Source organism: Sceloporus undulatus, chromosome 4 (assembly GCF_019175285.1).
Source record: "Sceloporus undulatus isolate JIND9_A2432 ecotype Alabama chromosome 4, SceUnd_v1.1, whole genome shotgun sequence".
NCBI classification, from domain to species: Eukaryota; Metazoa; Chordata; class Lepidosauria; order Squamata; family Phrynosomatidae; genus Sceloporus; species Sceloporus undulatus.
Genome location: NC_056525.1, coordinates 230,213,996 through 230,238,309, shown reverse-complemented (window position 1 = coordinate 230,238,309; position 24,314 = coordinate 230,213,996). Strand labels below are relative to the sequence as shown.

Here is a 24,314-nt window from a genome sequence, read left to right as displayed (position 1 = left end):
ATAAAAAGTGCAGTATTGCTACTATAAGACATTTGGTTAAGACAAAAATAGAAAGCACCTGGACATTGCTCAACAGTCAGCTGTATTGACTAGATCTGAGGAGCCCATAAAATAATGGCACCTGTTGCTCATATTTAACTAACATCTGTAGCCCACACAATCTACAAGCTACAGCAAGAAATTACCCTCCCCCTTTTGATCCAAGTGGGCCGTAGGGGTGTTTTTAGGATTAATTAGTTAATTATTGTAAACAACTTTGAAGATGAAAAGTGGTTTCTGTGTCTAAAGGGGTATTATAATTCATTTTTATTAGGGCAGCTCTAGGCCATATTGGAAAACTAAACACACAGCACTTTGACCATGGTTTCAGTGGCTGTTCTTAGATTTAAAATCTCTCAGGTGACTGAGAAGATTCCCTTGTTGAGAATGCTTTAGTTGAAGTTTTCTTGGGTTTAAATTAGGATGGCCCTTCCCAGGAAAAAATAATACTTTTTTTAATCCCCTCAACTGGAATTTTAGATTGCGTAGTTCATATTTAGACCCTTTGGTTATTGGCGTAGATTTCAAAAGAACTGAGCATCATATCTTTCCCGTTGACGTCAATGGTTCATAATACTGTTGGAAAAGAAATCACACCACTTATTTAGGTGACTAAATATGCTTTTGGGAATCTAAAATTAGTTTCTTGAGCTTCAGAAAATCTTGGCAAGAATTTTATAAACCTTCTGGCACAACAAACCAGCATTTACTCCATATATATTTACATATATTTTATCCCTAAAAGCATATGATAAGTTCCTTTTTTAGACAGTTCTGTAACATTTGCTTGAGTGCTATTTTCCTTGTTCTTCCTTTCTTTATAGAGAAATGTACTTTCAGGATAAGTTTTTTTTAAAAAAATCGTGTGTGTGTGTGTGTGTGTGTGTGCGTGCGCACAGGTGTACATACACACAAAGAAAAGGATTTTATTTAAAAAGGATAAGAATAACAGAATTACTTCACTATCTTTTAAACTTTTTTGTTGATATAAATTTGTAGCTGTACCTGGAATTTTGTCAAAACGAAGTTTGTCAAAATGAGCTTTCTGAAACTGAGTAGAAAGAAGTTGTTTGAAGCCTTCCTTGAGAAAAAAAGAATCCAGAGATTACAATACAAAAACCATATTTTCTTAACAGTTGATCAAAAGGTTTAAACAAAAACTAGAGATAATTATTCTTTAACAAAATGACGGCATGATACTTACTCATTGAGCTTCATTGAGTTTAATAGATTTTACTCCCAGGTAGGCTAAAGATTCTAGCCTGATCATGAACTATGTTGACTGGAGCCGACGAGTATTCAAATCTGATATTTAGAGCAGGGTTGCCAGGTGCAAAACAGGACTCAGAATAATTTTAACTGTTGTATTGGAAGAGAGTATTTCTTTGTGTAACAAGCAGCACAATTGAAATTTCCTCTGTAACTACTACTGTATTAAAGGTATAGCATCATTCTCCCATTTTTCATCCAGCATCCCAAAATTAGAGGGTCACAGTTCTGGCCATCTTTTAATATATGGGACTGTACCCTAAAGCTGAAATCAGTTACCTGATACATTTGATTATCTCTTATCCATAATTCTGAAATCCAAAGTACTCCAGAAAGCAAAACTTTGTTCATGGGTGGCTGAGATAGTTGACACATTTGCTTTTTGATGGTTAAGTGTACACAAACTTTGTTTCAGGGGCGAAGCAGATGGCCAAGAAGGAGTGGCCTTTGTCTTCTCTGGCCACAATCTGGCCAGGATTGTGGCGACTACACAGTCCACTCCTAAAGCGGGCCACAGCCTGCAATCCCAAGCCACGTACCACAGAAACCAGATTAAAATGGGCCTTTTTGAATCATGTCCATTGGACCAAAGCGCATCATTGGAGTGGCTTCCAGGTGCTTTGGGGGCGTGTGTCATCTAAATGCCATTCTTGCAAAATGGCCAGATGCTGCTTCTTTTGGCCCATGTCTTTCAGGCCATAGTCATAAAATTATTAAAAATAGTATATATAAAATTACCCTCAGGGTATTTGTTTAAGGTGTATGTGGAATCTATTTGTGTGTGTGTTTAGACTTAGTTTCCCTCCAAAATATCTCATTAAGTATGTATATGTAAATAAAGGTGTTCCAAAATATTTAAAAAATCTGAAATCCAAAACACTTCTGGTCCAAAGCATTTTGGATAGGGATACTCAATCTGTAGTAAACTCTACAGTGGTACCTCGGGATACGAAATACCCAGGTTACGAAATTTTCGGGATACGAAAAAATCCCATAGGGAATTATTGTTTCGGGTTACGAATGTTTTTACGGGTTACGAAAAAACTTTTGGTGCTTTTTTCGGCTTTTTCGCACGGAATCGCGGCTTTTCTCCATTAGCGCCTATGGCAATTCGGCTTACGAAGGCTTTTCGGGTTACGAAAGCGGCCGCGTTACGAATTAATTTCGTAACCCGAGGCACCACTGTATTTAACTCCCCATGCTTTCCAGCTTTTTGCTGTTCCTTTTTCTTTCCTAGTGCCACTGAGTCCCATTCTTGGGATGGAGTGTGGCACCTCTAAAATCTGATTTAAAAATAGCAAAATTAAGAGCAAATCTGTGCAAGAAATGAAGAACTCTTTTTCCATCTCACAGTTCCTTCCCATGCCAGCCCTAGATACTTTACTTCTTGTGGTATGAAAGCCTCCCCACGCCCACCAAGTTAAAGAACATAGTTCTCAAAGTCAGACCAAGTTATTTCGGCACAAGAGCAGACAGTTCTACAAGTCTCTTTCCCCTTCCCTGGCATTAAAAATACAATAATAAGAAAGTAAATAACTAAATGTTGCTGCCCTTTGATGACACTCCACATCTCACTTTGTCTAAGGACTGCCTCCAAAAAGTTCTCTGTCGTAATACTTAAAATCCAGTAACAATGATGTTTATTGAGTGTCCTTCTGGGCTGCTGATCTGCAGTTTAGATAGGGAACAGCAACATCTGTCTGCAGTCAGACATATTTCACCACTTAATACAGGAGCTGGTAGGTCATATAAAATTGGTCTCAGTTTATTGGCAATATTGTCCTTTTCGTTTCTGTTTATCATTTCTAATAATTTTTACAGTCAAATTATATTGATTTAGGAACAGTGTCATAACAATGTTAAATTCCCCCCTGCAATTATGGCTATGCAATTAAAAAAAGAAAGAAATTAGTGCTTTCCCTCTAACCACTTTCATTTAGACAGGGTAAAAATGCTCTCAAAAATATTTCCAATGGATAAGAACATCTGTGGATGCTCAAGTGCCATTCACTCTAGTGGCATAACAAAATGGTGTCCCTTATATAAAAAGGGAAATCAAGGTTTGGTATTTGGAATTTATGCTTTTTCTGAATATTTTCAGTCCATGGATGCTTGAATATGTGGATTAAAAATCAGTGGAAAAGAAGGACTGACTGTATAAAGAAAGAAGCTGTGCTACAAGCATTGCTAGTGATGCACTGCAGCTCTGAGAAACCTCCTCCTTCCTCTACCACGATCAATATCTCAGATAGATAGATAGATAGATAGATAGAGATATTAATCATGGTATCTATCTATCTATCTATCTATCTATCTATCTATCTATCTATCTATCTATCTATCTAGTATCATAGAATATGACAGCAATAATAATGAGGATATCAATAACAGTTATTACTGTTGTTGTTATGTGCCTTCAAGCTCTGTCTAGCCTATGGTGACCCTAAGACAAACCTAGATATTTTTTTTTTTGGCAAGTTTGTTCAGAGGAGTGTGTGCTGTCGCCTTTCTCTGAGGCTGAGAGATGGTGACTTTTGCCAAGATCACCCAGTGGGCTTCAATGGCCAGGATTTGATCCCTGATCTCCAGAGTTGTAGTCCAATGCTCAATATCACACTGGCTCTATCACTGCCACTGTTCTTATTTATACCCCTCCTTTCCCTGAGAACTGGGATTCAAATAACTTCTATTCCTTTGGAGATGCTTGGTAAAGTTGCCTCCTTTCCTCCTTTTCTCTGCCCCAAAATAGAGTGGAGAATTTTGAGAAGCTATTCTTGCATTGCCACAATCTCCACTTGAATTTTTAGAATAAGGATTTGCAGACTTGCTTTGGGAAAGGGCAGGGTCTCCCTCTCCCTCCTTGTTCCAATTTATTATGAAGCCTTGCACACCAGGGTCCTGATCCTGACTGGGAAGTCTCTGCGCTACTGTAATGCTAATAAAACAGTATCATGTTAGCTCATAAAAAGTTTTCTGTTTCTATGGCATACACAGGAAATTGGCAACATATTGTTCCAATGTGGGAACATATGTTTTACATAGTTCAGTAATACAGTACGTTGCATGGTCTGCTTAAATGAAAATAGGCATGTGTGCTATTCTAAGGTATATTGGATGCTTAAATCAGTTATACTAGAGATTGCATATTAGGTACTTTCTCTGCTTGCTTAGTTTCAAATCCCGCTTTCCTACCAAATTTCCTACCTTTATTCCTCCAACCTCCCCCATATTTCATAGCAGAATGAGAAAAGCAACACTCAAACCGGTCTCTTGTTTTTCTTTTTTAACAGCCTCATTAAAAACATAAGAATGTCCAGAAATGAACAAATATGATTTGTTTCTTGCACAAAACAAACTGTCTTTGGAGTAAACAGACTTCCTTCAGAGCACTCTCTGTACTCTTTAAACTTTTTGATTTTTGAATGAATGATACATTGTTGAATGGGGCAAAGTTATCAGCAACCAACACATTTTTTTTTAAAAAAAGACAAAATGGGAATGTCGTCTTTTTAGGGAGTTCATTAGATTGCATCCAAGGTTAACAGTATTTTTGACAAGCATTAAATCCAAATGCTTCAATATTCGTGTAAATTGATTCATAATAAAGAAAACAGTTTACAAGTATTATCTCCTTTAAACAATTCCAACAAAAATTAATAAATGAGTTTCCAGTTTTCACATTATCCATCCAGTATTTGTCAGTGTTTGTGAGTGGTATTATGACTTGCAAGTTTCATTGTTCTGAATAATTTCCATGTGTTCTATAACTATTTCTTAAATAAGCAAACCTATTTTAGATTCCACTATTTGTCTATTTCCCTGGCTGACATCACGTTAGCCCCCCCAACTAATCTAGTAATATTTCAACCCCTATTTAAATAAACAGGCAAACATGTCCCAAATTAGCAGGGACTAAACAGATAACTTCTCCTCGGGAAATGCCATACTGAATTGTGGATTCCTTACTCAAATGATGCTATGCTTATATAAAATACCTTTCCCCTGAGTACGCCTTCCAACTTGCAGTAAGTTAGTTACAGAATGTTCATAAATTCTACAATTTATATAGAAATTATACAAATTCATTAGTACCATATTTACATCTCAGTAACTTGTAATGTGGCCATGAAACATTTGATGATGAGCATTTGGTTGGCTGAGTATAATGTTGTCATGTAATAGTCAGCATCACATTAGTGAAATGCACATGTGGGACGAATTATTTGTCATAGTGGAACAGGCAAATTTTGTGGACAGTGGTGGAAGCAGAGGTACTCTTACAGCAGTGTGCGCACACCATAACCCAGTCATTGATATATGTTGGGCCAGATTGCTTTTCTGCATGACAGTTGTATAGTGCTGCTGTAAGAAGTCTAAACTGAGGGAATCTTGGGTTTCAGCCAACAGATGGGTGCTTAGGGGATGAAAATTCATATCTATGTATTCAAAATTTGAATGTGTTCATTGTACATAATGTGATGTTGAATCTGCCTGGCATGCATTAGAACTGTCCTCTGAATCAACTATTAGGCAGCATGTATCTATAAGGATATACAAGTCGTTTGGTTGGTTCCTATAGGCAGCCATGGAAAGATGCTTTCAGTGTCCGGAAAATATGCATGCCAAGGGAGTGGCAAGACTTGGCACAGTCATGAATGCCCCTGCTCCCCCTGGCATACAAACATCTTGTCTGAACTTTGGGTATTCATACAGAGCTAAAATAGTTTTTATTCCAACTTCTAGGCTAAAGGGGAAATTGTCCCTTTGTCTGGGATTAAAACTTTACACAGGAGAAGCTTGGGAAGCAGTCCAAACATACAGGGAAGAGAAGGATTGGGAGGGCCAGAGGTCTTCATTTTTTTCATTGATCTCACTGAAAAACATTTTTAAGATACATCTTCAAAAGAATAAAACACAAAAGATAATTTAAATTTAAATTTAATTTAAAAACTTGGACCATTAAACCTCATATAAGCTTCATATAAAGCTTCAGCACATCTGGGAATATTCTTTGTTTTAAATGCTTCTTAGTAAATATCAGATATCAGTAGATAGTTGCAAATGGACAGATATAATGCAATACTTCTATTTAAGACGATTTTATTTTAATGTTACTAATGTTTTACTCTGATGCTTTGTCACAATGAATTACCTGTGTTTGCAGTGTTGTATCTACCCTGTTCATCTTCCTATTTATTAAGAAAAACTTAAGTAACTCATTTACATTTAAACCAAAATAGAAATCTGAAAAAGGAAAAAAAAATGTTTAAAAAGAATGTTTGCCTAATACCAAAAAAATATCCTTAATGTGGAGTAAAGAGACTTGTATTTTGGAAGTGCTACTGTCTCTAATTGTGATGCACTGTCAAATTGTAAGCCTTTACACTATCCCATATAGAGATACCCCCTCATCCTACAAATGAACTTTCTGGTTTCCAGAAAATCAGAATTAATGAAACTGCGCAAGTAGAAGAGAATGTGAAAACTGAATAGCTTAAATATTTGTTCAATACTATTAATAATTTTATTTCAGGTACAAAATATGAATAATGTAATTTCATTTGCAAAATCCAAATTGGCATGGAATAGAATCTTTGGCTCTTTAGTGTACTACAGTCATTCCTAGATGACTGAGAATGTGAGGAACAGTGTCTTTTTCAGAGCTGTACTATATTTTTCCAATTTGCTGCTTCTTCAAAAGTTACAGCTGATACCCAATGGCTTATGGACTGGCACTGATCCATAGACCACTACTCAGAATGTCCCTGGTATATAATATGTCAATTGGGTAGAAAATATGTAACTATAGTGGCAGTCTATAACTAATTTATTCATGCCTAATCCCATAAACATCTGACCCATGTGTAAGTGCTTCTCATTTGTAAACTTTTAAAAAATCTTAATTAAAATTAAATGCCTCAAATGCATAAATGAGACACAAAACTTTGTATTTAAATATAACTGCCTGATTTTTCAACTGCTTAATAGAAGGAATCCAAGCAGACGTTGAAACAGTTGACAGAAAAATCCTTTTAAAAATTATCAAGAAAATCAATGAGTAAATAAATAAATTTTATAATTTTACACTTAAATCTGAAAACAGAATTACACTTAGGACACTGGTTTTCTGTTAGAGAGTCGTGACCAACAACTGAGTTGCTGTCTCTTTAATGGTGCTCCCAATGAAAATCACTATTACCAGCTTTTGGGCACAAAAGATAATGGGGAAGCATATGATGACACAAAATGAGAGACAAGAAAGACTCAGGGAGAAAAAAAATCTACATTAAAGGATAAACCTATGAAATAATCATGAGAGAAAATATATGTATTTATTTGAAGCTTATTCTAGAAGGGTTGAAGACCTTTGGGTAAGGAAAAGTCTCTGCTCCTTCTTTTTTGGACAGTTTTTAGAAAACAAGATTGCTTGGAAATAGCTGGGTGAGGGCTTTATAATACTGTTATTTTTTCCTTCTTCTACCAGGAGAGTCCATAACTGTTACAAATGCCGCCAGTGCAGCTTTACAGCTGCTGATACTCAGTCCTTACTGGAGCACTTCAACACTGTGCACTGTCAAGAGATGGAGGCCACCACAGCCAATGGGGAAGATAGCCATGGAGTGACTGCTGCTCTAAAAGAAGAACCTAAAGTTGACTTGAAGGTGTATAGCCTGATTAATGCTGACCCAAAAATGGGAGAGTCTGTCTCTGAGAGCATAGTGAAGAAGGAAAAGCTGGATGAGAAGGAAGTATTGAAAGAGAAGTGTTGGCCTGATGGGTCCAGTGACGATCTTCGCAGCACACCATGGAGAGGAGTGGACATTTTGAGGGGAAGTCCATCCTACACCCAAACAAGCTTGGGCCTTCTGACCACAGTGTCTGTTGGCCAAGAACAGCCAAAGCCCTTAAGGGATAGTCCAAATGTAGAAGCTGCACATCTTGCACGGCCTGTTTATGGCTTACCTGTTGAGACCAAGGGGTTCCTTCAGGGGGTACCCCAAGGAGGTGGAGAGAAACCTGGACCATTCCCTCAGCCATATCCTGGATCTGGTGATAACAAGTCAAAAGATGAATCTCAGTCCCTCCTACGGGTAGGAAATTCTTTTATTTTTATAGTTCCAGTGCTATTGTTATGGTTCATTTCTTTAAAGTGGATTTTAAGTAACCAGGTGCATATAACTGGTGTCAGTGCCTTGAAGCATTCAGGCTTGCATAAGTAGATTTTCACATAATCATTTCAGAACATTTGTATAAAGCTACACATGCTAGTTCGGGTAGTAAGTGATCTTTGTTTGCCTTTGCTATTAAATTTGGTCGTACTGAGTTAATCATTCCTGCTGATTTTGCAAGATGATGTTACATTTGGAAAAGAAATGCACAGAACCCCAAAGGCTGCACATCTGTTACAGTAAAGCATCTAATCACCTCTTAAATTTTAAGGTGGTTTGACAGGACATAGTTAAGCAAGCCATCGCTGGATCAAATAGCTGAAAATGTGAAACCTGAATCAAATAATAATAAAAAGTAGGATTGGGAATATTAAAAAAAAAAAAGCCTAGGCACAGTGTGATTAAATGTAACATTTGGGGTTTGTTTAGTTGTGTTGGAAACTGAAGGCCTTCAAGAAGAGCAACACTGGCATTTTCTTAATACGTGGACTCCTTGTCTTATTTTCAGAAGGGGAAACATCAATTATAGACCTACATTTTTTTTAAATAAAAAAAAAAAGCAAATTCACTTAATTTACTGGGTGCTGTAAAGTCCTGCTTGCTTGACATTTGTCCTATGGCAGAGGAACATATAAATAACTCCATATTGAGGTTTTATAGTGTCTGTTTTACAGCATCTTGTTTTATACCTGATCTGTAAAGTCTTTCTCCCTTCTCTGTATGCTGACTACTTTGAGGTCAGCAATATCCCCAAGGCTAGATGGGTAAATTCCTAGGCCTTTTTGGAGTTACATGGATTGCTACATGATGTTCAACAAAACCAGTACAGGTGTTGATTTCCGCCTGGTGGCCACCCAAGTTGATTTTGCACTCAGGCAAAAAAGATCTTTGACATTACATATTAAGTTTAAAATAAATCCAGTTTGGGAATATCAAGGATTTAGATTTTGCATTAATAAATATTGGCCAAGGGAATATTTGAGCACGGAATTAATAGCCAAATTTGCTTCAGTAATGGACTAGCTCTAAATCACCACTTAGCTGTTGCTTTTTTATTAGATATATAGCATGCTCATATTTTTTTCATCTTCAAAAAATAATCATCCCCAGTAGATTTTAGCACGGTTTCTTCTGTGAAAATTGAGAGATATATGAGCCAGAGCTTTCAAACTACATGCAACCCAGGATTTGAGAAAGTTAGTTTAGAGTAGCAGTAAGATAAAAATAAATCAATAATAAAACTGTTGTTGGAGCAGCCAGTTTCTGTGTATTTTCAAAGTATTATGCTAAGTCAGTAAAGCTATTGTGGCAGTTCTAAATTTGTTTCATTAATTTTATTTTATTTTACCATTCAGAGATGTTGCAACATTGGGATGGTGTTGTAACATTCAGAATGCTTTGAGATGGATGTGGAGGAATGCTTGAGATGGACGTCATTTAGAATGGGGTGAACATCAGAAGGAATCAGGAGATATTTAAATAGGTACCGTGCACTGAGGACCTGGGTGGAGCACAGTGTTTGAAACCTGTGTAATATCACTTTTGTGTTTTTGGATTAAATCCAGGGGATATATTTGTGGCTATTGTTCAGCTGGCTAACTTCTACATCTGACACTGTTCAATAGACACACACATCAATGAAAAGAATGAGAGCGCACTGTATGTGGAGGAAAAGTCTGGATTCTGTAAACAGGCTCCAGTCTGAGTGTCCAGGATCCCTTTTTCTAGCAGAAAAGTTTGACTGATTTGCCATTTTGGAGAGGGGAACCAAATTTTTGAACGATTTCATAAGCAAATACATCCTTTTTCATTTTCCTGTAAACTGAGCTCAAGTAGCTGTTTATTTAAAGGGGGTAAATCCATCCAAGGTACAATGATGTGTTTTACTAAATTAGGATTTTTATCTTTTACATTTCAAAGAATTATAAAGATGGACAAACAAAAATAGATTGATGTTTTAGCAGATGGTGTAAATATGCCAAAGAAAGACAAAGCAGATGTTGGATGAAACTGTAGGCAGCCCAAACTATTTCTGAATGTTAATGGAAGATATATGTCCAAGTATGGCGTATTCTTTAAAATACATACAAATCTAAAGGTGGCACTACACTTCTATGAAAGAGATCACAGAGCTCCCACTGAAAATGTCAACTGTGAGTTAATTTTCCACCACTCTTCCATAGCATTCCATAGCATTTAGTACAGCTTACTGAATTTACAAGTAGTGTAAAATGTGGTTCTTTATTCTTTAATAAAATATTCACACAAACAGGCATACACTTTTGTGTGAGAGACAAGGATCTAAGTCATGCAAATACTGGGTAATCCCATTTTATTTTGGACATTTATGCATATTTGTTTATTCCAGAATATTGTCTGTCACCTTCCAGATACTTTTTATACCAGCTCGCCAGGTCAGTTTATTTCAGAAAGAACAGCAATAAAATCTGGAACTTTTCAAGCTGGATGGCACCCACAAATAATGTTGTAACTTTTGGGGGGGAGGGTCTGCAATGTCTAGTGTGCAAATAAGTTGCATTATGAGTTCAGTGGGCTATTGGTATCCACTGGTTCCAGGATCCTTTGTGGATACCAAAATCCATGGATGCTCAAGTCCTATTAAATACAGTGGATAGTAACATGGTATTCTTTATATAAAATCAAAGTTTGCTTTTCAGAATTTATATATTTTTGAATATTTTCAAGCCGCAGATGCTTGAATCCATGGATAAAGAATCCATGGATATGGAAGGCTGACTATATAGCATAAAGTGATGATAGCTTCATTCTGTATTGTGCTTTAGTTGTAACCGTTTGGGTTATTTTTTGTTCCGAGGTGTACATAGCCTGATTACTTAGGTATATTGCATAACACAGCCAGTGATATGTAGTGCTTTGACTTTTTTAAAAGATAGAAAGTACCTAAAAAACCCAGCTAATCTAGTTACTTTAAATCCAAAAAGAAACAAAGAATTGCTACTTTCATGTGTGGATAAGTCCTGGTAATGTAATATTAATTAATTTCTTCTTAAAAATAGATTTCCAAACTTGTGTGTACGTGACTTCATAGATAAACTATACAAGTGGGAAAGAATGCTCAACCTGTGTGCGTGTGAAATACATCAACTATAGAAAAACTTAATACTACTTTTATCAAATGCAAAGCAAACTACAAACAATGTAATTCCTTACATAATGTAAGAAAACAGTAAATAAATGTGTGTCTATGTATACAGAGTTACATAAAACAAGGATGCATGCATGTACATGCACAAATGTAAATAACTTTTTTCACTGCTAATACAGAAACCCTCTTACTGAATTTACCAGCTGTTTTGTACTTACTGATACATAATTTTCATCTGCATAGTTTCAAACCTTTTAGTTATAGCAAACCTGTTATAGTTGAAGAGGTGTTTATTCATTCATGCAGTGCTTGATTTTCTTTTAATCCCAGATATGAAGCATTGCTAGTTTGTCTTTCCTAAGAAAGTTCCCTCTTTTTCACGTATACACTAGCCTACTTGCCCTAATAAAGAGAATAGCATAGAGTTTTGCTGCTAACGTCTCAGTGAAAAAATATTGAAAATGAATTATGTGCCACTGATTTCCAGTGTAGCAATGAAATAATAAGAAATTTGTGTTATTGATTTCAATGCAATAAGAGCTTTATTCTGTTTAGTTTTGTTGGAATCCCAATGTATGCATGGAAACAGTATCCGTCATTTGATTTATACAAAGAATTCAGTAAAGAGATTCAAAGATATAGCAGTGTTGGTCTGTAGAATCAGTACGTAGAGAGATCTTGTAGCACCTTTGAGAGTAACTGAAATAAAGAAGTTGGCAGCATGAGCTTTTGTAGACTCCACTTTACTTCCTAAGATAAAGATATGTATAATTTGTTTCATGTCCCATAGACTTTAATGCAGGACATTTAAGAATATGATTACAACTGTTGTTGTAACTGTTGTTGTAATCACCAGGACTTAGGATAGATACTTAAATATGCATGGAAATGCAATGCTAGAAATATTTTAATTTTGACTGGCATGTGGTCATTCCTAATAATAAGCGGTGGTGCTCTTGTCTAATTTTTTTAATGCAACAGAGATTTATTGGTCCAAATATACTGGGTGTGTGCACACATACACAATTAACATCATGTTTAAATATATATTAACCTCTAGGTAAGCATATATGCCTTGTATGTATACATACAAGTGTATGTGTGTATTCATTGTATAGAAATGAGCCAACCAAACATAATAAATTTTAGGTCACTTTGATTTCAGTGGGGAACGTCCAAAACTTAATATTGAATGAAAAGAAATAAGAAAAGCTTTAATGCTTCAGGCATTGTCTGATTCTATCCATATGCTTTATATGTTCATTTGTATATTTTTGGAAAGAGCTTGCACAATGCATCCTGGGTTGTGATGCCCTTAAAAACATAGCCCTTAAAAGGAGGGAACATCAGAACTAGTTTGTCTTTAGCTGCATTTCATTTTCCCCTCATTTCCTTTCACTCTGTTAGGGAACTTTCAGGAAGTATTTATAGTCAAGGCTATTCCTTGCCATACGGATTCCCTAATTAACCGAGGGAAGCTCAGCGGGTGCCGCGTCTTACTAATGCACATAGCTATGTTGGGTCAAAGCTCTGCCGGACTCTTTCAGCTTTGTTAGAAGCACCTGTTTCCACAATTCAGTGTTTGGGGATGTGGGAAGGTTAATTCTGAAGTATAAACTACATCCTGGAGGGAGAAAAAACCCTAAAATAATCTTTGAAAAAGGTAAGTGTTAAAGAAACTGACTGGAAACATTTGTTCTCAGATGCTTGATGTCACTGAATTCGAGAATAAAAGGGGGATAACATTGCTTTAAAATTCCATTACAGTTTAAAGTAGTTCAGAATAAAATGTTTTGTTAGCTGTGTTTTACTACCTACCAGAATGAATTAACATGCAAGTGGATGTTTTACATCGCTCCTTGCAACTGAGTAATCAGCAGAAAACAACATTTAAAATCTTAAACTATCCCAGCTCAGTGGATACCTTTGGATGGTATAGATTGAGTATAAATGTTGTCAGGCAGGGAGGAGCAGCCACTAAGTGGCCTCACCCTCTTGATATTTACTCAGCCACAGCTAAATACGTTTTGGGAAGAAGTATTTAGAAATGGACTGAATGCTAAAATCATTATTTGGGTGCGGTGAGATAATAACATGGTGTGGAGATGTCAAACCAAAACCTTGAGGAAAGGTGAATCAATTTGAAGTACAAAGAAGATTGGTGCCTCGTAGTTGCCCCGCCCACAACCAGTAATATGTATCAGAGTTGCTGGGGTTGGTTAAATAACAAATTTGATCTGAGAACATTTGTTTCAGTCCCAAGCTGCATCACCTGGGTCACTGCAGAGCAGGGATGGAGAATTCATTGCCCATGGGCTGCATATGGCCCCATGTTCCCCCAGGGATAGTGTTGCCATCATTCTCCTCCACAAAACCGGGATAAAAGTAGGCAAGGCAGCCTATAAAAAGCCCCCTCCCCACACCAAATTTTGATATTTAACATTGCATAGAGTCAGACCCGCATATCCATAATTTAAACCAGCCATGGCTTCAAAATATTCCAAAAATATACAAATTCCAAACATCAAACCTTGGTTTTGCTGTTTTTACATAAGGGACACAATTTGACTATGCAAATCTATATAGTGTATAATGGGACTTGATCATCTGTGGATTTTGGTATCCAAGAGTGACCTGGGACCAAACCCCAGAAGATACACTAAGGTCCCACTGTATTTCAGTTGTTGTTTATTTATATATTACCATCAGTTTACATTCTGGGATTTGTAATTTGTTGCTTCAACCAGCCTAGTTGATGAGGATTTTTTTCAAAACCTTCAATCCAGGATTTTTCTGTTTTTCCGGGACAAATGGTAAGCCTACCCAAGGGCCATTTTCTGTATATTTTACCTCCAAATGACAGAGGGTATGAGTAGAAGTTTCTCTATGTTTTTGGCCTCTTGGGTTGTTTTAGGCCCAGAAGAGGGTTTCTTCCCAAAAGAAGGTGATTTGTTTTTTTCACATCAGGGAGCAGCCTGGAAGTTAACTAGAGAGGCCAAAAAGATAGAAAAGTGTACTTCACAATCCCTGGGGGGGGGGGGGGATTAGTGGCCAAAAATGCAACATGAGGCTGCTATGGCCCTCCTATGGGGGTAGGGGCAATGTATTCTAACTCCAGACATTTGCCCTCCTCTGCTGTAGGGTCACTTCAAACACCCCAGGAATTGGGGGTTTTAAGCACCCCAATTCCATTTAATAGGAGAACCCATTAAATTTGTATCTGTATCAGCCTCAGGATTCCAGTACATAACCTGAATCCTGCCAAACGTGATGGAAGAAACCAGCATTGGCTCACTTTATTGAGTTTGTGGAACCCATGAATTTCATAGTATTTACTTAGGAATACTCAGGTGGTTTTGTTAGTTCCTTTAGAGAAAGCGAATATATACCATATTTTCAAATTGTATTGTCCACTATTTTTATTTACTACAGCCAGATAGCTTGTATGATAACCAACTTCCCCATCTAACATCTTCAAATGTGTCGTCTAATGAGAACTAAAGTGTATGATAGAGAGTATCAGAAACGTTAATTTATTATGAATGGGTTTGAAACACAAACTTAGTGGAGACAAACTTTTGATTAATGTGCTGTTTTGGAAGCCTGCAATCTGGGATGAGGAAATGTTATTTAAATGAAAAAAATGGAGCAGTCATATTTTCAGATAGGAAGTTTGGTTACTTCAAACTAATTTTAGTTAGGTGGGGTACAAATCTTTGCTGTTGCTGTTCCCGCAAATGGCTTCTGATCACAGCTGTTTAGGTGCCAGAGAGGCAGAGAGAAAATCAAGCATGACTCATTTGTGCTATATTTGCAAGGAGTGAGGAAACTAAAATCCAACCACACAGACAAGGAAATAAAAAGGGAAAAAATGCTGTGTCTTTATATTTGTGTGTATGTGAAGTTGCAATTTGCATGTGGGGACTCAAGTAGTTTGCCAGCTTGGCGATCTCTCTCTGCTTCCCCGTTTCAAATTCCTGTGATGAAATTTTATCAGACGTGGTGAACTTTGGCTCACAAAAGCTTATGCCATAATAATTATGTTAATCTTTAAGGTGCCACTGGACACTTGTTGATGTAGTCTTACAAGAAATCAAGTCTTTATTCAGTCAAATGATCTCTGGATTTTATTTTTATTTTATTTTTTATTTTATTTTTGCAAGGCAATGGTATCTCTTTATATTGTGATGGAACTTTGAGCTGGTTCTGAAATTACAGCAAATTATATGCAAACCTCTTTAGACTTAATAATAATAACAATAATAAAAAGTACCTAAGCTGCAGCTTGGGCACTTCAAAGGTATCACTTCTCCTGTCTGTACATGACTAAAAGGCTTTAAGGCAGATAGTTCAAGGGGGGTGGGTGGGGGTAAAATGACTGAAATCAAAGACAGGCTTAATATACAACTATTACAGCCTGTATAAGACATTTGAAGAATAATATTTACAAATATTTATGGGTTCTACTTCTGATGCATGCATGTTAGCCGCTGCCTTTCATGTTTATGGCACAATGCTCTTGAAGTACAGCTGGGGTGGGAAAAAGAAGAAAGTTACCTCTTGCGATATGTTGTGTTTGTAAACTCTTGCCATGTGATGGTAGTTGATTACCAAAACTGAGCAAGAACTTGTTCTAGTCTAATTAAATGTTTACAGTATAAATTTTAGTTTAAGAAGTTATCTTCTGCCAAATCAATCTCTTTGTCCATCTACCTATCATTATCTACATTGACTGTAAGCATCTCTAAAATATTTCGTGCACACATTCCCCCAGCCGCACCAGAAGATACATGAGATTGGGAACTGTTTCTTCCAGAACCTATGAAATACTATCTGTTACAACTCCTCACCTTCCCTTAGGTCTGTGCTTCTCTGTCTTATTCATCAAAGCTTTTTTGTTAAAATCCAGTTAATACTTCCAACAGTGCAGGCAAATTTGACAGTCCAGTCATTAGCAGAAAATTAGAAGAGCCACCTGCTTTTGTTTGTAGGACTCCAATGCAGTGCGCCTGTGCCATGCGCGGACACATTTTCCGCGGATTCCAGCTTACACAGAAACCACTTGGGGAGGGAAACAATGGACGCACCCCATTATTTCCTATGGGACTCAAGCATAGGCAGATTTTCCCTTACGCAGGGGGATCCAGAACGGATCCCCCACGTAAGAAGAGGGCCCACTGTACAATACTTGGCAAGTTATGTCGTGTGTAAACAGGTTCTGTTTTATCATTGCAACTAGGGTGTAATGTAGATTAGGCTGAGAGTTATTATCTTGCCCAAGTCTACTTGTAGTTGTAAAGTACCACAAATTTGAGTCCAGAACTAATCAATTAATTCCTGGTATTCAGGTACTACAGTCTGGGGGGAGGGGGAGATATGGATTGGCCAAGGGAGGCATGGAGAAAGGGCTATGTTTTCACACAATTTGTGATAGAATTGCTGAGAAGTCTTGCTTACCTGCCATGAATAACATGATAGTACATTACCTTATCATCTACATTTTGCTTTTCCTTCAAAATTTGCAGGTGGGGAATAGATATACTGGACATAATTCTCCACTAATTAGCCATAACATAAAGGTGTGCTTTGATGTTGACTTATTGATCCATGCTTGTTAGAGGAGTGACAGACCAGAAGGAAAGAAAAGCCAGGAGCTGATTTGGGACATAGCAAATCAAATGACATTATTTTCTGCTCTGGTAGCTTTCTTGTTACTTTGGCCAGTACTGTTTGCAAGGACAGCCAATTTGAGTGCTTGGGAGGCATCCATATTGCTTGTTGCAGCAAAACCAGAATTCACACCCATCCTGGTTTAGTTTTTTGTGTACAAACATGGCCTAAGAGAAAAAGAAAGTGCTTATCAGGTTTTAGCCCTTTTATTGGTCTCTTTTTGTAGAATTTTTTTAAAGATTTCAGAGATACTCTCTCAGTTTGCTTGCCCTAATTTTGTATGACGATGTTGTTTAAAAATTGTAGCGAGGCTGCTGTTGTTGCTACTGTGGGTGATGATAGTGATAGCAGTGGTGCATTGCATGTTGTAATGCATGTTGTGTGGGGCGCAGGTAGTTGGTGTGGACAGCAATGATGGAAAGATAGATGCCATAAAAATGCTTTCTGTCAGTCTCTGAGCTGTAGGTTGTACCATGAGCTTTAGATTGCCATCTGGTGGCAATATGGAAGTGGTTGTGGGAGTGTGATGGCAACCTTTCCCATGGTATTAAACTGTGCCAATTTTGGTCTATGTTTGTCACATGTGAAAGAGCTATTTCATCATCCAGGACCTCCCTGATTGATCCTGATTAATTCTTGTGTTTTTAATTTTCTGATTTTAATTATCACCATGTTATGTATTTTATGTTTGTTTTTCTTTCTTGATTTTGTATTGTAAACTGCTTTGATACGTGTTTGGTTGCATGCTTATATGTATGTGTGTAGTTATAGATTTGCATGTTTTCATATTTGATAGGAGAGGTATAAATCAAATGATTTAGCAAGTGAATAAATATTTCAGAGATGATTTCGCATGATAGTCCACTCCCTGTAATCCATTTTATCATGCCTCGTAATCCATCTCACCATAATATATTATTTGTTGAAGCAAGCCTGGTGTACTCCACTAAAAATACTGTGATTGGAGCCAACCTAATCCCTTCGAATTTAGTTTAGCTAAATTGACCAAAGCTGAAAATTCCAACTTGACAAGGAGGCAGACTGGACCGTAGAAATCTTTGTCATGGGCTGGACACAGAAACAAACATGAATGCTCCCTCCCCTTAATTAAAACAAGTTTGCTAAATAAATAAATAAATAAATAAAAATAAAAAAAATCAATAGCCCAACCATGGGCTATACATCTGGATCTTAATGCAAATGTTGAGTAAAATGTTTGAGGCTTCTGGTTCTTGTAAGCAACTTGGCATTTGCTGCATTGTACTTATGCAAGTTTGTTTGTCCTGAATATTGTACTACTGTGTTTTAAGTTTCAGGAACCAACATGGAAAAAGTATTCGTAATTAAAACACCCTCCCTCTCTTTTCATCAGAAATGTTACTCAAATGTTTTATAGACTCAATGGTAATAATTTTGAAAACAGAAGAGCATGTTCCAAGCCTACTGATTTTTCCATCATGGAAAATTACATTAGCTTTTGTAGCAGTTTCAAATCTGGGATTATTTTTCTTTTGAAATCCTTTGATGCCCTGGGGGTCTATAAACTTCATCATTCCTTAATCAATTTAGCCTGTCCTAAATGGTGAAGAGTACAGGATGGTGGTCTCCAAAATGGGCTGTTCGTGGCAAATTTCAGATGTGTGTTTATCTTTGTAAAGAGTGATGAAAGTTTGGGAAATTAAACAGTTGTTTTCAGTGCACTCTCTCTTCCTCTCTATTTCTATCTCTCAGTAAGTTTTATTTTAAGTAAGTGTAGAGACTTTCCAGTTCTGGCAGGTTCTGGGGGATTGGACAGAGGTGGGAGAACAGGCATATTTTATTTTTTATTTTTTGTTGGAGGACAGATCTGTGTGGGCAGTCCTTCATTCACCAAACTACTTTGTTGTCCCCTGGGATGGTAGAAGCTACCTTAATGCAAAGATTGTTGTCGCTAGTAGTCTGCTCTCTGTATCCAAGGATTCAACCATCCATTGATTCAGTTAGCCATGGCTTGAAAATATATATATTTTTAAAAAGTAATCCAAAATGCAAACCTTGATTTTCCCATTTTATATAAGAGACAGCATTTTACTACAGAGACATGTTAGCCTGGAATATCAATATGCAAAGACACCTTTCATCTTATAATACCTTTAAGACTTACTGAGCAAAAGAAGTGTAGCTTAAGCTTTCATGAACTTGGTTACTTCCTCAGATGGTGGTACATCTCATTATGCATATGCAAATATTCCAAAATACAAAATAAATAAATATAAAAACAATTCCAAAATCCAAAACTTTTCTGGGTTCCCAAGCATTTCAGATAAGGGATACTCAGCTTATACAGCCCTGATTGTGCTCTTAAATGTTTCCTTATCTGGACACAGTTTATTGTTGCTAAATAATATGAATGAAGCACTTGGTCTGTTGTTCTGCCATTATAACAGCATTTTCCCCCTTTCCTGATGCAGTATTAAGCAAAAACAGCTGTGCATGTGTACAGTTGCTGTTATTTGCAGGCCAATAGAACTAAACTAATGTGTTTTATGAAGAGTAGAACATGTTCTATTTTAGCTAGCATTATTCATGAATGGCTGTGCACAATTTTGCAGCCTAAAAGGCTGTAAGTATTAGATTCCAACCAAAATGTGATCGATACAGGCTTAAATGCAGTCGGTAACAGGAACTGCCAAAAGGCATTTTACCATATCTCAGACTGGAGGGAGGGGGAGTGTTTTCTGTCATTTTTGAAATCAGCATTCCACTTTCAGTTTATCAGCAGATGGCAAGAAATGTTTCTACGGAGCCCATCTGCCTATCCGTTTGCAAAAGCGTACAAACTGAAAATTAGATTTGTTGGCGAGGTTGCAAGGGAAAATAAGGATACACTCCAGGCCTATCTCTAGAAGATCAGGCAATAATGTCCAATCAGGATTTTTCAAAGCAACAGGCCTGTTTTGTTTGTTCAAGCATTACTGCATCTCTTAGAAGTGGAGATTTAAAGAAGACTCACAAATTTTTCAGCAAGAAACACAGTTATTACCCCCAAAGAAAGAAAGAAAGAAAGAAAGAGATGAAGGACCATGTTCTGTTGCCTTGCATTTTGGAACTTTTATGCTACGTGTATGAGAATACAATTTTGTGCAAAACTGCTGTTTACTGCTCAGAAATGTTTGTTGTACATTTTCCTCCCAAATACTTATTTTTCCCCACAAGTCTCCAAATGTAAAAATTAATTTAAAATGTAGTTGCTTTCATAATTTCAACCACTGAGGATAAAACCATTCAAAAATCTTGCTTTAGCAAGTGTAAAATTGCAACCTACTTCAATGCAACCTTCTGTGAAATTGTGTTTATTTCGCTGACATGTGCCTGGTTGGTGAGGCAAGACTTGCTTTATCTACAGTCAGCCCATGGATTCTACATCCACAGATTCAAACATCAACAGATTCAAACATTGAACTAATTAAAAAAAATTCCAAAAAGCAAATCTTGATTTTGCCATTTTATATAAAGGACACCATTTTACTATGACATTGTATTTAATGGAACTTAAATGGTTTTTAATATCCATGAGGGGCCCTGGAAGCAAATTTCAGTGGATATCAATGGTCCACTATATATTGGAGCAAAATGGGGACATCATTATGATCCCTGCACAGATAAATGGTACTGGCCCATCACATACAGTTGGGACGGATCTTTGGCCATCCAGGTGTTTTTGAATGAAGTTCTCATAGTCCTTTTTCTTTTGTGTTGGGGGTTTTGGGGGGGGGGGGATAGTAAGCCGTAACATCTGAAATGCGAAATCTGCAGAGTTTGACACAGCTTCCAAATGTACAGTCAGCTCTCCATATCTATGGATTCTTTATCCATGGATTCAACTATCCACGGTTTGAAAATCTTTTAAAAAGTGTAAATTCTAAAAAGCAAACTTTGATTTTGCCATTTTATATAAAGGACACAATTTCATTATGCATAGTGGCACAGTGGTTAAATGCTTGTACTGCAGCCACACATTCACAAACCACAAGGTTGTGAGTTCATTACCAGCCAGGGATCCGGGTTGACTCATCCTGGCATCCTTCCATAGGTCACTAAAAGGAGTACCCAGCTTGCTGTGGGCAATTGGCTTACACTTTGTAAACCGCTTAGTACAGTGATTCTCAACATTCCTAATGCAACAACCCTTTAATACAGTTCCTCATGTTGTGGTGACCCCCAACCATAAAACTGTGGTGTCTCGATTCGTAAGACCATCTGAAATATGTGTTTTCCGATGGTCTTAGGCGACCCCTGTGAAAAGGTTGTTCGACCCCCAAAGGGGTCACAACCCACAGATTGAGAACCGTTGGCTTAGTAGATTGGTAAGCAGTATAGAACTGTATTTGCTATTGCTAATGGGACTTGAGCATGGATTTTTGTAACCATGGGGGGAGGGGGCGAAACCAAATTCCAGCAGATAACAAGGGTGCCTGTACATCCAAAATATCAGACATGTTGAATCTACTCCTAAACACAATCTTTAAGGAGTAAACAGGGAAAGTCAAAACATTTTGCTGCCTGTGGCAAAGAAAAAGATGGCTTTCCCTCCCATTCCTTCTTAGCTGCTTTGGGTCCCATATTGGGATGAAAAGCAATATATAAATTAAATAAATAGATAAATAAATAAAACTACATATAGACAAGCCAACTGAATCTTTCTAAAACCTTTCTTCACAGTTCTTCACTATACTTAAAAGCAGCAGGCATAAGAAGCACAGGGCAGGCCATGTGGTGCATAGCTCTTTCCTCCAACACCTTGCTGCTGCCTCCTAGGATTTCTTGTCAGAGATGACCAATCCAGTGACTGAATATTATATCTCAAAAAGTTTCTAGAAATAACTTCAAAACTAAGTTTGGAAAGTAACAGGAAACTCTTACTCATTGTACCAACAAAGTATTTTTATTCTTATTTGTCATGTTAATTTTTGAATGTGATTTTGTTATGCCTCCTTACTTTAAAAAAACAAATCTAGTGGGAATCATGTGGCCCTCCATATATTGCTGGAAACTGCATATTTTTTCATTGTTGGGTATGCTTGCTAAAAAGACTGGGAAATACCAGAAAATACTGGGGCTTGCAACCCAACAAAATCTTAAGGGCCACACATCTCCCACCTCTGAATTACAGATGTATTTTGTTGCTTTAAAGGTCTAGTAGGAATTTGGATTGTTGTTTATGTTGCCACATCTTCCTATTTTGACTTGTGGTTCTTAGCTCAAAATTTGCGTCCTATCTATCTATCTATCTGTCTGTCTAAATGATTAAATAAATGTTTTTGGTTTATTTGTTTATGTATCCCCTCCTAGTTCACAAGGGCTCCTGAGTCAATGAACAAATAAAAACCAATTTTAGGTTCTGTGTAGTTAAGAAGGAGAACAATAGTGGAAAAGGCAATGGAGTAATGAGTTATGATTCAACATGTGAAAACAGACACCAACAAGAAATAGTCTGATGTTTCCATCCCTAACATAGGACTATCCTAGATAGCAGCTGTAAAGTGTCTGGTATCAAGGGTTGAGTCTGTAGCAAACACACTTAGGTGCATTATAAATTAGGGCTTGAAATTGTGTGGTCCACCAGATGTTGTTGAACTGAATCTGTTCAATGGATGGTGACTAGTGTTGTCTCTGCAGCCCTAGTTTGCATAGCTAATAATGAGGACTGTGAGAAGTTAAAGTTCAAAATCACTTGGAGGATGGAAAACCACATTTCCCACATTGGCTGTAAACTATGGCAATTGTAGTTCCATAGTTCATTATGTGGAACTCCTCTTCAGAGGCCTTACTCAGAAATGTTGAAGAGTGAGGGGGACAACAGAATTGGGCCCAGTGAGATCTGTCCATGTTTAGCCTGGATAGGCTTTAATTCACAATGACTATATAATCAAATGTTCAACAAAGATTAATGCCTCTCTTTTTTATTTTAATCTAGTATTTTAACAGTGAGGCATCTGTGGCTTACTGAGCCGTGATGACACTTCTGACACAAACAAATGGTTTTACAAGCAGTCATGTTGGGTCAGGATGGTGTGAAGAGCCTATAGAAATAAGGTTAGAACTGGAAAAACAACATGCTGGTAATGCTGGTCTAGCGAAATGACAGTGTCACTTCTCAGTGTCTCTTCTCAGCCTTTCAGTGTTGTCAGCCTCATGATACTCCCTTCAACCCTCAGGATGGCATGAATTTTTGAAGCCATTTGTTTTCAAAAAAGGGATGATCTTTTTCTCCCCGCCCCCCACATCTCCTCTCTCCACTAGGCCTTATTAACAGATTTTATGTATGAGCATTTCATCATCTCATTCTAGCCTTTCATCTCTCAGTTACGTGCATGCTCTGACTTGTTAGAAATAATTAGAAAGAAGGTGGAGGGGGGCTTGAAGGAGATATTACCATGCAAAATTCCACAGCCAATGACAAGTTGAGAAAAAGAGCATTTTACAAAGAGGAGACTATCTATGATAAAGGGGAAAAGTGGCAAAAAATTGTTTGACACATAATCATCTGAAGAAAAGTGGTGGTGGTGGTTTCATTCAGCCTTTGCAAATTCTTTTAAAACATATTTTGGAGACAGATGCCTTTGATGAAAAATTATTACTGATGATGGTGGTGATGAAAGATGCTTTATAGTTTTTATATAGATTCTGATCCCATGAAAGTCAAAGGTATTTTGGGGCTGTGATAATGTGTAATTGTCATAATGTGTACACAAAACTGCGAGGAGAGTTTGTCTGGAGATTTTGAGAAATTATTAGTGCTTGTTTTCTAATTTGAGAATGCACTGAACTGAAAAAAATAGATCCATAGCACTGGAAGAGTCTTGGAATATTATGCTCATTTCTTCATTGGTCACTAGAGAGAGAAGTATTTTAAAGACTACCCTTCTATTTGAAAAAGGTTACTAGCATATTTTTTTCAAAATGGCATGGACTGTACTGTCAGTGGTAGAACAAGAAACAAAGCAAAAATAAGTAGGAATTGAGTTAGCTCGAGATTGCCTAGAAAGCAGACCATTGGA

The 24,314-nt window shown here is 37.1% G+C and overlaps 1 protein-coding gene across 1 annotated transcript in view; it reads left to right on the top strand.

Moving 5' to 3' along the window:
• Positions 1-24,314, top strand: part of TRPS1 (transcriptional repressor GATA binding 1) — a 319,326-nt gene that overhangs the window by 118,686 nt on the left and 176,326 nt on the right. The window contains 1 exon segment of the mRNA XM_042465644.1: positions 7,793-8,399. Within this exon segment, the coding sequence (XP_042321578.1) occupies positions 7,793-8,399 (607 nt within the window).